At 47.3% G+C, this 13309-nt stretch overlaps 1 protein-coding gene across 2 annotated transcripts in view; it reads left to right on the forward strand.

Moving 5' to 3' along the window:
• LOC142774656 (dihydropyrimidinase-like) overlaps window positions 1-13309 on the forward strand; it is a 55652-nt gene that overhangs the window by 19115 nt on the left and 23228 nt on the right. The window contains exon 1 of one of the 2 annotated variants that reach the window (XM_075875279.1): window positions 6209-6407. The exons of the other annotated variant lie outside the window; for it this stretch is intronic. Coding sequence (XP_075731394.1) covers window positions 6366-6407 — 42 coding nt within the window. The 5' untranslated portion in view covers window positions 6209-6365. Of the gene's footprint in view, window positions 1-6208; window positions 6408-13309 lie in introns of those variants that run through there. 2 annotated transcript variants of the gene reach the window in all.

Here is a 13309-nt window from a genome sequence, read left to right on the forward strand (position 1 = left end):
CCCGGTGTACTCCGCAAACATTGGTGGTGGTGGTGGCAGTGGTTAGAAGAGCTAGGAACAGGCAACTAATTTCTGCAGCCCGGTAGGGAGCACGCCGCAGTGCTTACAAACATAGAAGACCGATAAACTTAGCTTGTACGTACTACATGGACGAGAGAGAGAAGCTCATACGAAGTCGAAAAAGGGCGGGGGGGGGGGGGTCATGCGAGTTTGTTTACCCGTCCGATGCCTGCCTCCCGCACTCACTTGCGGGGCTTCCGGGACTCTTTCGAGGGCCATTGTATGGCGGATCTCTGGCGTTGAAGTTGCGTGCATTGAGAGCTCTATAGCTTTTCCGCCGTACTGTGTTCGGTCTGCGTATATAGTTCCAACTTAAATGCTGCCCGTCAGCGCTGCCTAAGACTATTTTACGGAGGGCCTTCAGTGCCCCCATGTTAGGCTAGCTGTTATAACGTTTGTGTTTTGAATCTCTAACAACTAAAGGAACGGGGTTTCGTTAGAGGCACACACATGGAAACAGTTGAGTATAGGTGCGTATACGGTGTTTCGTGGCATTCGTAATTCACGTCTCTTTGGCCAACAAATGGCCGTTGCGCCATAAAACCCCACATCATCATCACTAATTCACATCGCAATCTACAAAATGAAAAACAAGATTTACTGAACAGCAAAAGATGGTGGCGCCCACAATCTATTAGATAAAATATTCTACAAGTGATGAATAGCGTTGTAAGCTGTGTATAGCTGGCCATCCTTGGTCGTACTTGTCCCTTACGGCACAGCACGCCAAAATTATCATCATCATCATGGTCATCAATATATCGTCATTATCAGCCTGATTACATCCAGTGCAAGGCGAAGGCCTCTCCCGTGTTTCGCCTGATGATGATGATGATGATGATGATGATGATGATGATGATGATCCTTGACACTCTGGCGCACACCCACAAAGGGGGATCGGCCAAGAACCGGGCGGCAGGATCTTAACTAAAAGGCTAATGGTTTTTCAAAGAAAATGTAATTTTGGACTGAAAATAAATATAAAAAGAAGAGCCGAAAATCGAAAGAGGAGTATATCTGAGCAGGGAGCAATGCAGGCTATCAGATGCGATTTGAGACAGAGGTAATGGTGGGTCTAAAATTTCGCCTATGAACCCGGCCTTGTGCTTGCTGAAGCGGCCAACTTCATCTTCGCAAGCTTCTTAATTGAGCCTAAATTGACGACGACGCATCGAAGTATACTACATCGCAAACTACTCTACCCACATGGGTGATGTGCAGTGTAATGCAGTGATACTGGAAAATAATATCGCGGCACTTCTCCAGGTACATGTCTTCCTGCGAGGGCCTGCAAATACATAACTTTTTTTTTTTACCAATGGATACAAGGGCGTTCTTCATAAGGGGGGAGAGGGCGGCAAGGTGCTTCGCAACGCCCACCTTTCTTCCCTATTTGCCAATGTACGGCGCAGACAGAGGTAACTACGATTTGATGTTCTACGAGCCAAGAAACAACAACAACAACAAAATCTCGATTCTGCTATATTTCTGCTTGCGACTGTAAGTTAGCGTTTGCACACGTTCGTTAAGTCTCTTGTCTCGTATAGCTGGAGTCGGGGGTATACATACAGTGGGTAGCATTGCTACCTTCCTGTTGTCTCGTGTGAGGCCTCCTATGTGCCACACGTCTAAGTATACGTTGAAAACAAAATAGAAAGGACTCCGCCCCAGTAGGGGGAAGGTAATAGCCGTCAGTCTGAGAGTGACATCTGCGGCATCGCGTGCGAATAGCGGGCGAGTCGCCGTGGAAAGTTACGTCTTCCAGTATTGATAGGCATGCGTATGTCCTTTCGATATGTTTCATGCCAACGATCTTCAGATTCATTTATATTACTAATATTATTTAATCGGCACCAAAGGTTTCGTCTCGGTATTGAGAATCGACGCACGTCATTTCCGTCACGGAACTGACGTCAATAAGAGAGCACGTGGGGCTCAGCCATTATTATTATTATTATTATTATTATTATTATTGCCCTTGTACCGTATACCCAACAAAGTTTCCGACCCGATCGATTTTTCTTCGTCCATTTGGGAGCCGAAAGTACACACGATGTTTCAGGTTACCTCGCTTGGCTATCTGCCCACTGCATGCAACAGACTCTGCGCTGCCTGTGCTAACGACCGCGTACGAAGCGTCATTGTGACACGAAACAGACGCCGGTTCGGGCAACCTTTGCAAAGCAACCGCGCTTCCGCGACGGTTGAACTTGCGTAAAGCGATGCGCCACCGAACGTGACGACATCGTTAGGCCTAAATGACGCGAGCGTGCCTGTGCTCCCGGGTGCCCCGACATTGGGGAGGGCGACCGCGCATGCGCGCTGGAGTTCGTGACGTCACGGATTCCAGCGACCGTGAGCGACCTCGGGAAGGATGATTCGCGTGTGACTGCCTTCTTTGAACGCTGGTCTGGCTGTCTGAGTCTTTGTTTTGTTTTGTTTTGTTTCCCTGGGAGGCTGGCTCATACCCACTCAGGGGGATTGGCCAAGAAAGTGTAGTGCAGTTTTTCTGTAATCATTTTAACAATGTTTAATGAATTGGTATTATAATGAGATTAATGTAAAAATAAAAACAACATAAAAAGAGCCTTTCAAAAAAATATCGGTGTTTCTTTTTTTCTAGCCTATTTGCTGTTTCCCGCGAAATGTGCGTACACACGAACTGAAGTCGGAGAAAGGGGCAACACAATACGCAAACAAATGTGTTTTTTGTAGTTTTAATGTGAAAATATGTGTATGAAAGCTGTATGTCATGCAGAGCCTTCTATCTGAACGTCGTGGCCGGGTTCATAACTAAACATACGAAAAGAAATAAAAAAATAACAAATAAGAAAGCAGATATAAAGCACAGTAAGGGCACGCAAGCTGTCGTAAAAGAAAAGTCCTCACTGTTTTTATAACGCGGTTTTTAGGCACCCAGAACGGTGCTTCTGCAGAGTCACGCAGCACACGCTCGCTAATTTCCCCATACGGATAAATCTAGTGGCCTGAGCAAATGCAACGTATCAACCGCCGATGACGAGCTACGCAGAAGCCGTCTGATTTGAAACGATCCATTTCGCCGCGCTGAAGTTCATCGTCACACATTACAAGCGTTAACGGTGTCGGCGAAAAACTACCGTATTTACCCAATTGTAACGCCACCACGATTCTAACGCAAGTGAGCTTTCGTTGCATCGAGGAAGAAAAAAAAAACAGAATTTCGGTATTCGATCGCAATCTGAAAAGATCTGAAAAAATAAAAAAACGCACGTCACGTTCGAGTAAATATGGTACAACGCCAGAAAGAAGTGAACAACGAAGGAAGCTAGCTAGCTGCGGGACAATAGTCCTTTGGCAAGTTGCGGAAGTACGGTACAGTATTACGGTGCTGCTCCTCCTGTTAACAAAAACAAAAAACTGCCATTCGCGTCAATGAAATTGAGAGCCGCTAACGCACAACGAGCGAGAAAGAAGGAGCGGTACGGTAATACCGTACCAAATTTCCGTAGCTTGCCAAAGGATTATTGCCCCGCAACTAGCTACTCCACGCCTTATACTCTACGAAGGGGTCATAAAAACTGGTGACCCTAGGTCGGATTGGCCGGGTGAATTTAAATGGTAGTATGTGAACTTTATTATTAACGGGATACTTGTGATTGATAGAAATGGATTGATGTGCGAGTTTAAGAATTTCATTTACTACGCACTTTTGTGCACGCTTCTATCACTTGATAAAAAAAGAAAGAAGTATGGACGCTCCCCACGCCTTCAATGCGTTATATAATTTCCAAGGCTACTTGTATGGGCTTGGCTAGATCGGATTGCTGATTAGAGCACCGAAGTAAGTATGCATAAGGCTCGCTAGGGGGTTACGCGCAACGAAGTAACAATACAGGGTGTGTTAAAAAAAAAATTGCCCGCAGCTTCCCTCGGGGGAACACTGAGGAGGATGCGGAGCATATAATTGGTTAACGGGGTGTTAAAGTGCGACTTACTTGGGTCGATGGCTAAATTGGTTAACGTGGTTGTGAAATGGGGTGTTAAATTGCGACTTACTTGGGTCGATGGCTAAATTGGTTAACGTGGTTGTAGGAGGGGGTGTTAAATGAGTGAACACGTACACACGTATGCGAAAGGGCGGCGCTGGTCGAAGGGACGTCGATCATTGTGTTTGTGGATTCGTTGGAATTCATTTCACCGCGACCTTCGACGTCGACACGCCGTACAAACCAACCGACGAGCGGCAACTGAGCGAGCGAGCGCCGACCTTGAGTATATATACAGCACGACGGCGCATGCACTGTCAGCTGTTGAATGTTCTCGAAGCGCGACGCCACATGCGCGTCCACTGGAGAATCAGGAGAATTGTAGATGTCGAACGCGGTGTGTAGAGGAGGAAGGGTGCACAGATGGTGGAGGAGTGAAGCGCGCGCGGTGTGTAGAGGAGGAAGGGATGCACAGATGGTGGAAGAGTGGGCGACGGCGCATGCGCGCGCGTCAGCTGTCGAATGTTCGAGAAGCGGTGTGGACGGCGCACTACAAGGCGCGAGTATAAGATGCTCCGCATCTAAAAATAAGACGTGCCTGATTCATTACACAAGTCAAGCACTGCGCTTAAGGACATAGCTGTCCACTCCACGCTTGACAGAGGCTTGCTTCGTAGCCATGGAAACCGCTTTCTGTTGCGTCGCATACCGCACGCTGCACAGAATTAACGCCCCGAGTACTGAGACGCAGTACAGAACAGCTGGGAATCCAGCAGCTTGCCAAACGCGAAAACAATGCACATGGGGCGAGTAAGGTGAAGTGTGAAAAGGATTCCGCGCGTGACAGCTGTAGCGCTGGCAATCAACATGGCGCATCATTTCTCATCGGTTTCCTTAATAGCCTCTGATGAAGTATATAGATTATCCACTTTCCCATCGCCCTTGGTTTCGTTCGGAGACTTTCTGCATACGCAAGGATTATAGAGTCTCGCGATTCTTCAGCCACAAAACTGAGCGATTTCTGTATAGTTACGCGGAACATCCCTAAGTTGCTATCTTACTGGCCTCGCTGTCTTACGGTGATATTGCGTCATCGTTTTCCAAAATAAAAAAAATTAAAATGGCATACTCGCTTCTTCGTTTTAAAATGCAATATTGAACTGCTTTTCAATTAGCGCCGCGTGTAAATAAAGCATCAATTATTGCATATTGCATAACAATCGCTCCGCATACTTATGATAACGCTTTTTCAGACATCGTGTCCGTGCTTCCGTTCCTGAGGTGCATACACTCACGGAGCGATGGCAAATCGATAAGTGGAACGATGTGGATCCTGCAAGAAAACAGTAACCACAAAAAAAAAAGAAAAGAAAGAAGAAGAAGAAGCCGCATGAACCATTATGCTGGCGTAGTTTTACATGGCTTCAGGGACCGGAGGATTGCGAGCCCTGCATCTCACGTCACTAGCGCAGCCGGAACTGAAGGAGGGCGATGACGTCACAAAAGTTAACTAAGTGTGACCTCATGATGACACCATTTCGTGATTGCTAATTTATCAATGTTTATTATTATTATTATTATTATTATTATTATTATTATTATTATTATTATTATTATTATTATTATTATTATTATTATTGCATTGGGTGATGCGTCGGCATCTGAAGAAGGCAGCGTGAATGTGTGGTACCCTTAAGACGACCTTAGCCATTTCAAACACAAAGCCTTCTTGAAGCCCCTTCTCGGGCTTATCCGATGAGTTTATCGCGCTGACGTATCTAACAAGGTTTTTTTTTAAATGCAATTATTCTTTATAGTAGCCCTTATATAGCGGACCAATAAAAAGATGTATGATATAAACGTGTCTCTCTCTCTCTCTCTCTCTTTTTCGACACTTCTCAGACTTGTGTTCTCGGCATGTGGAAGTCCCCGCAGGCCGGAGCTGCCGACGCGCATACGTAAACGTTGATGCGGGGGAGGGGGGGTTCGTATCTGCCAGCTGATGGACGACGTCTCGTCAATAAGGAAGTGTTCTCGCTGCCCTTCAACTGGTGCAGGCCGAGGGGGGGGACGTAAAGGGTACGGTAGGAGGAGGAGGAGGAGGACGATAGCGCGACGCCGAGGTCTGCTCCGCCCACCCGTTGCGTTTTCCTCCCCCTCGTGCTTCACCCCCCACGAGCCGTAGTTCGCTGTTAGGTTTCTTTCTAGTTCGCTGCTCGTCACGCTTTTGGGTCGCACCGTTGACGTGTGTTACACGTTGCTTGTTTTGTGCATCATTTACTTTTCTTTCGCATCTCCTCGCCGGTCGGGCGGCGTGTTGTTGATGTTTGTGACGTCATGGGGTTCCGCGTCCGTGGTTCGAGGAGTGCTGCCGAGCGGGTGAGTGTTAACGGCGTGTGTGTGTGTGTGCGTGCGTGTGTGTGTGTGTGTGTGTGTGTGTGTGTGTGTGAGAGAGAGAGAGAGAGAGTGAGAGAGAGAGAGGTGCGTAGTACCCAATTTGTGACGCGAACGATGGGCAGGAGGGGGGAACTGCATGTTCGCACGCTTCGTGAATTCTGAAGTGTGTGCGGCGGAACTATAGCGAGCGTAACGGATGTGCCAGGGTGGCGTACCGAAAACACAGGCCGCGCCTCTTTTAAGTTACTCTTCGTTGTGACGGTTTCCGCTCCGCTTGTTTGGTTTAGTTTTCTACCCTTACGTGCAGTAGAGCGAAACGACGCCTCAACGCACAGTATACAGATACTTCGGTGACCCTTTAAAAAGCCTGGATGACACCTGCCGCACTTCGAGCTCGTCCTGTAGCGCTTAGTCTGTTTGTTTGTTTTTTAGTTTATCATTGAATCGTCGACATGTTGCGGTATGAAAATGGTTAGCGTAACGTTGCTATCAGTTTTCTTCCTTTTAACGATGCAACACAAAATTTAAGGCACTGCAGTACACGCCAAATTCCACACCACTATTACCAGTCCGACTCGGTGATACAGGGGTTAGGGTGCTAGGCTGCTGACCCGAAAGTATTGATTGATTGATCGGATACGTGGGGTTTAACATCCCGAAGCCACCATATGATTACGAGAGACGCCATAGTGAGGAGCTTCGGCAATTTCGACCACCTGGGTTTACTTAACGTGCACCCAAACCTGAGCGCACGGGCATACAGCATTTTCGCCTCCATCGTAAATGCAGCCGCCGGAGCAGGGATTCGATCCCGCGACCTGCGGGTCGGCATTCGAGTACCTTAGCCACTTGCACCACCGCGGCCGGGCTTGACCCGAAAGTTGCATATTGACAGAGGCGCAGGCCCGTGTATTGTGCGATGTCGGTGCGGTTCGCTATAAAGAACACCTCGTGGTTGCGAACTGCAACGTTGGCAAGCATTGGACGAACACCATTAAGTGAAAGCCACATATTGTCAGCAATGAACGACCAAACAGTGTCAAAAACTGCTACAAAGGCTGCTCTAGACTTTATAAAGAGCACTGGACTAGAAACTAGACTGTAGGGTACAATGCTAAGTGGCTATACTGTACATACGCACCACCTCTTCTTGTCCCCATCATCACCCTTCATTCCTCTTTCCTTCCCTTTTCCCTTATCCCCTGTGTAGAGTAGCAGGCTAGAGCGAACTAGCTCAGGCCGACCTCTCTGCCTCCTAATAAATTCTGACACTCTCTCTCTCGTGGTTGACAATTCCAGAGCGCTCCGCCACGACACGTCTCTTAACCATACAGCAGTTTTTGTCAAATGAAACCGCCTACTAGCTTATTACTATTGTTATTGCAGACAACTGGCAGGCAGGAAAAAAAAAATGCTCAAGTTCGGCTTGGATGGTCGTTACAATAGCCGTTATCGGGGCTCAGCGATCAACAGATCTGAAAAAAAAAAAATCGCACACTTCCCAAGTGCTCGGCTCCAGTGGATCAACGCGAGATGCTCGACAGCTACTTCGCGCGGCAGCTTTATGAAACGATAACGATCGGAGGGACACTACAAACTGAATCACTGTAGTTCGAGAAGTTGTTCTTTAAGAACTGTTTCGTGGTTAATTTCTGATGGGTTGTCTGAGGGAAGCCTGAGTCACAGACTGAGCTCGGCAAACTGCAGGCACACTGAAGGTAAAGCCGTTATATAATGGTTAGTTGGTGCCACTTCATGACTATTCGCGCTGCCAAGAAGCGGTGTAAGGACAAGTACACACACACACACACGCACACACACACACACACACACACACTCACTCATTCACTCACTCACTCACACACTCACTCACTCACTCACTCACTCACTCACTCACTCACACACACACACACACACACACACACACACACACACACACACACACACACACACACACACACACACACACACACACAGGGTAGAAAAAAAAGAGAGTAGAAAAACACGTATTATCTTGTAGGTGTCATTTTACGCCTACTTGTTTACTTGTCCTTACGTAAGGACGTGTTCAAAAAACACTCGCACGATATATGTTGTTCGTCGTGCGAATGTTTTTTGACAGGCATACTCGCCTGCCTGTCAAAAAACACTCGCACGACGAACAACATATATCGTATTTACCCAATTCCACCAACATGCAGCTTTTTTCGAGGAAAATAGGCCTTAAGATCGCATGCACGGTAGAGTCTGGTACACCCGTTTACACTATACCTCATAGCTGTATTTTTTTTTCTTTTTGGGTCATGCGCGTCAGAATCGGAGGCGCGTTGAAAATGGATAAATACGGTAGTCAGAATTTCCGGAGCCCACTATAGGGCATTCCTCATAATCACACCACGGTTTTCTTTTTTCGGGAAGGGGACGACGTAACACTTCAACAATAATTGAAACAATACACGCGCTGGGTAGGAAATGAAAGTGGATAAAAGACCCATTCGGACCACCCTAGCTTTGTGTCCTTTTACACGCTCGTCCTTACCACTCCTCGTACTACTTTTTCTTACGTAAGGACAAGCACAAAACAATACACTCACATGGTAGAAAAAGTTTTTAAAAAATCACACCATATTTACGGAGTGAATGATGATGAGTGAGGCGAAGCTTCGGAGGGTTTTGTCGGTAAACCGTGAATCGACCGTCCGTCCGTCCGTCTGTCTGTCTGTCTGTCTGTCTGTCTGTCTGTCTGTCTGTCTGTCTGTCTGTCTGTCTGTCTGTCTGTCTGTCTCTACCGTTCTACTCTGTCTGTCTGTCTGTCTCCACCGTTCTAATCGGTCTGTCTGTCTGCCTGCCTCTACCGTTCTATTCTGTCTGTCTGTCTGTCTCTACCATTCTATTCTGTCTGTCTGTCTGTCTGTCTGTCTGTCTGTCTGTCTGTCTGTCTGTCTGTCTGTCTGTCTGTCTGTGTCTGTCTGTCTGTGTCTCTCTGTCTCCACCGTTCTAATCTGTCTGTCTGTCTGCCTGCCTCTACCGTTCTATTCTGTCTGTCTGTCTGTCTCTACCATTCTATTCTGTCTGTCTGTCTGTCTGTCTGTCTGTCTGTCTGTCTGTCTGTCTGTCTGTGTCTCTCTGTCTGTCTGTCTGTCTGCCCGCACCTGCTGAATGACTCATCGAACTAGGCAGTCTCGTACGAGCTAAAAGGGACCGAGACCACGGCTTTGGGAGCTTCGCCCCTAAATATGCATCACGCTTTGTGTCGTTTCTTTTTTTACTTACACGAGCTTTCGTCAGTTCTCGACAGCGATTCACGTAGTGCACTGTGCTGCGGGAAGATGTACGTATAGGCGTTTTCGGCCAGGGCGGAACTGGACGGAAGAGGAAGACGCGCGTCGCCCGATGACGAGGCCACGCCCTTGTTCCGCCGCCGTTGCGCTTCGCTTTTCCTCGCTTCGCGAACTCTACTTCCGCCTTCGAGTATCGCACGCCGCACCCGGCGAAGACGAAAAGGTCACGACCCCCGAGTCGCCGAAAGGGAGGTCACGCCCTTCTAACCTCGCGCTGCTTTCGTCCCCTGTGAACCCCCCCCCCCCCCCCTCCTCGATCAACTGCGTGCGCTGCGGTGCTGTCCGAGAAGGAACTCAGGTTCCACGAAGGTTTCGGTGCGGGCAGGTAGTTATATTATCTTTACCTTTCTGTTTCGTTTTCTTATAGATTTTTCTTTGCCGTTTTTCAGTGCTTTTGTTTTTTGTTGTTTGTTTTTCTCTTACTCATGTTCTGCTCTTTGTAGCATATGGTTTTTATCACATGGTTACTGTCTCCTCTATATATTTTCGTGCGCGCAGCAGCCTCACAAAACTGATCGGTGTAGGGACGGTCCCTAATTGATCGCGGAATGCGATCGAATGTCTACGAGATGCTTGGGTGTGCCAGCTAACTTGCGCAATACTCGCCGTGGTAGATTAGCAGCAGCTAAGGAGTCGAGCGAGATAAGGTCGAGCAGTGGCGTAAATAAAGGAAAAAATCTCGGGAAGGCGACTCGCATCTTGCCGACCCAAGTCATCATCATCATCATCAGCCTGACTACGTCCACTGCAGGACAAAGGCCTCTCCCATGTTCCGCCAGTCAACTCGGTCCCGTGCTTGATGCTGCCAATTTATACCCGCAAACTTCTTAAATCTCATCTGCCCATCTAACCTTCTGTCTCCCCCTGTAACCAGCTTGCCTTCTCTGGGAATCCGACCCGAGTATTGATTGATATGTGGGGTTTAACGTCCCAAAACCACTATATGATTATGAGAGACGCCGTAGTGGAAGGCTCCGGAAATTTAGACCACCTGGGGTTCTTTAACGTGCACCCAAATCTGAGCAAACGGGCCTACAACATTTCCGCCTCCATCGGAAAGTCCGACCCGAGTACACACTACAAAATAACCAGGCATTAAAGGAAAAGTTGAAAGCGCTATAATAAACCGTGAAGCAAATGCATGTTTGAAAGCTAAATGTCCGGAAGGAGGGGGGGAGGGGCAGTCGTAAGGGTGTCTCCCATCGATCGTCAGGAAATAGGGGGGGGGGGGGAAGAATCATGCACCACCCCTTCAGACCTTGTTGATTAACGCCAGTGGCATGTCGAGGTCACGCGTTCGACTCCTGGCCGTGGTCGTCACATTTCGATCGAGCCGGAATGCAAGAAGACCCGTGAGCGGTCAAAATTAATTCGCATTCCCACACTGCTTCGAGCCCTGTGTTCATATGTTTTGGCACGTAAAACTTCAGAAATCATTAGTAGCAATGACTTAACCAAAATTGGGAGAAAAAAAATGGCACTGCAAACAAAACCAAGGCTTGACGTCTCTTGGGAGGAAGTCGGATTATTTCCTTGTATTTCGTCAAAATAAAATTGGTCATTACTATAGTTCGTGACCTTCTTCTAATATGATACTGTGGGCAAAAAGTGTCGGTGAGGAAATTTGGATCATAATAAATATAACCCGAAACGGCTTTCTATTGTTTTATAAACGTTTTCTTTTTCTTAGTCTGCTTCGCCACAAGGGCGAAGTGAGTAGCCCGAAGTGCGAAACAGAGGTACGGACCATAGTCTGTGTGTTCTCGAACATGCGTATAGACAAGCTCAGTTTTTACTGCTCGATTTTTTTTTTGTTATCGTTGTTACTTTGTAATTTTACGCGTCACGCTCTCTCTATTTCTCATTCTCCTTCTTTTTGCAGCAGTTTTTGCTAATGTATACTATCCGAAAAATTGCTGGTACGGATGCTACCACGGTAAATTTTGCCAACGTCGCGTGCGAAGTGCTGAATAGATAAACAAAAAAAGGTGATAAGGGCCGACCGATTACCACCACCGAACGCAACCCCACATATTTGGCTGTTTCACGGGAGATGGGGGGGGGGGGCGCAATAACACTCGGGGTCACAAACGAGATTGCAGATAAGATAAGCGGGGGGGGGGGGGTATTCAAGTGTATGGCTGAGATTAGAGCGGTCTCTTTACTGATAATCACCGTCCCTGACCGTGAGGCGGCATCTTGCCTTCGAAGGAGTACTTACACGACTGTGAGGAATCGCAAAAGGGAAAGCTTGTTTGGGGGCAAGTTGGAAGAAAAATACTGTAGGCAAAGCAGCGCTGCAACGTCGAGGACAGTTAAAGAAAAAAAACTTGAATACACAGACAAAGCGCATCTAACAATTGAATTTGAATTTATTGAAACGAAAAAAAAAACTAAAAAGTGGTGGGGTGACATGCGATAGAGAGGGCACTGGAGGCAAACCGCGCACAGGGGTGCTATGTATTCAGTAAAACTCGTGCACTTATCAAACGCAATATTCACGTTTTCCCTGCTTTCGTGCCTGTGTCAAGGATAGCAATAGCGTTGCGATAAATTCATATTTGCCTCTCTTAACGTGCCACTTGTCTATCTGTGAATGCGCCAAACTTCCCCGACTTTATACTGTAAGCTTCAATGATTGTTCTTCTGAGTTTGTCTCTGCTGTTCGCCAAGATATACAGTAGTGGGCACGACTGGGAATAGCCAAATAAAGTTCCGAGTTTTTATCAAGACATTGACGGCCCTATTGTGCGTGTGTCTCGCTCAATGCAATAAAGTTGATTTTATTTGTGGGGTTTAGCGTCCCAAAACCACGATATGATTATGAGAGACGCCGTAGTGGAGGGCTCCGAAAATTTCGACTAGCTGGGGTTCTTTAACGTGCACCCAAATCTGAGCACACGGGCCTACAGTATTTCCGCCTCCATCGGAAATGCAGCCGCCGCAGCCGGGATTCGATCCCGCGACCCAATGCAGTAAAGGTCGTCGGCTTACGAAGCGAATGGCAGCATCAGAATCGTGTTGGGTATTTGGCTCGAAAAATAAAATTCCATTTTTTTTTTCGCGAGAGTTTATCGTAGTAAAATAGCGCGTTGACGAAAGGGAAAGCTACCGAAACAGCAAGTATTCACCAGGTTTTCTCGATATATATCCAGATACAAACATTCTAATTACAAAGATTAACTGTCCTCATCTTTCTTGATGGTCGCTATAGTTGTGCCACCCCCCCCCTCCTTTTTTTTTTCGTGGGTACATTTGCACCATCTCCACATTTATGGGGCCTCGTTTATCGTTTAACTGACGACCATTTTAAACGTCGCGTCTTAGTCACAAACGTGGTCACTAATAAAACTCGCCGTTTAAACGTCACGCATTAGTCGCAAATAAAAATCGCCAAGCGACGCGGTGCTTGAAGTCGGCTTCTCCTAACGCCTTTCTGTGCGCGGTGAAGCCTCCTTTCCGGCATGGTAGCAAGGCGCTTTCACTGTCGAATGTAGCTCGGGAAAAGCTTTCTTTCAGTGACGAGGAAGAAAAAAAATAAAT

The sequence above is a fragment of the Rhipicephalus microplus genome, chromosome 10 (genome assembly GCF_043290135.1).
Source record: "Rhipicephalus microplus isolate Deutch F79 chromosome 10, USDA_Rmic, whole genome shotgun sequence".
Lineage (NCBI taxonomy): Eukaryota > Metazoa > Arthropoda > Arachnida > Ixodida > Ixodidae > Rhipicephalus > Rhipicephalus microplus.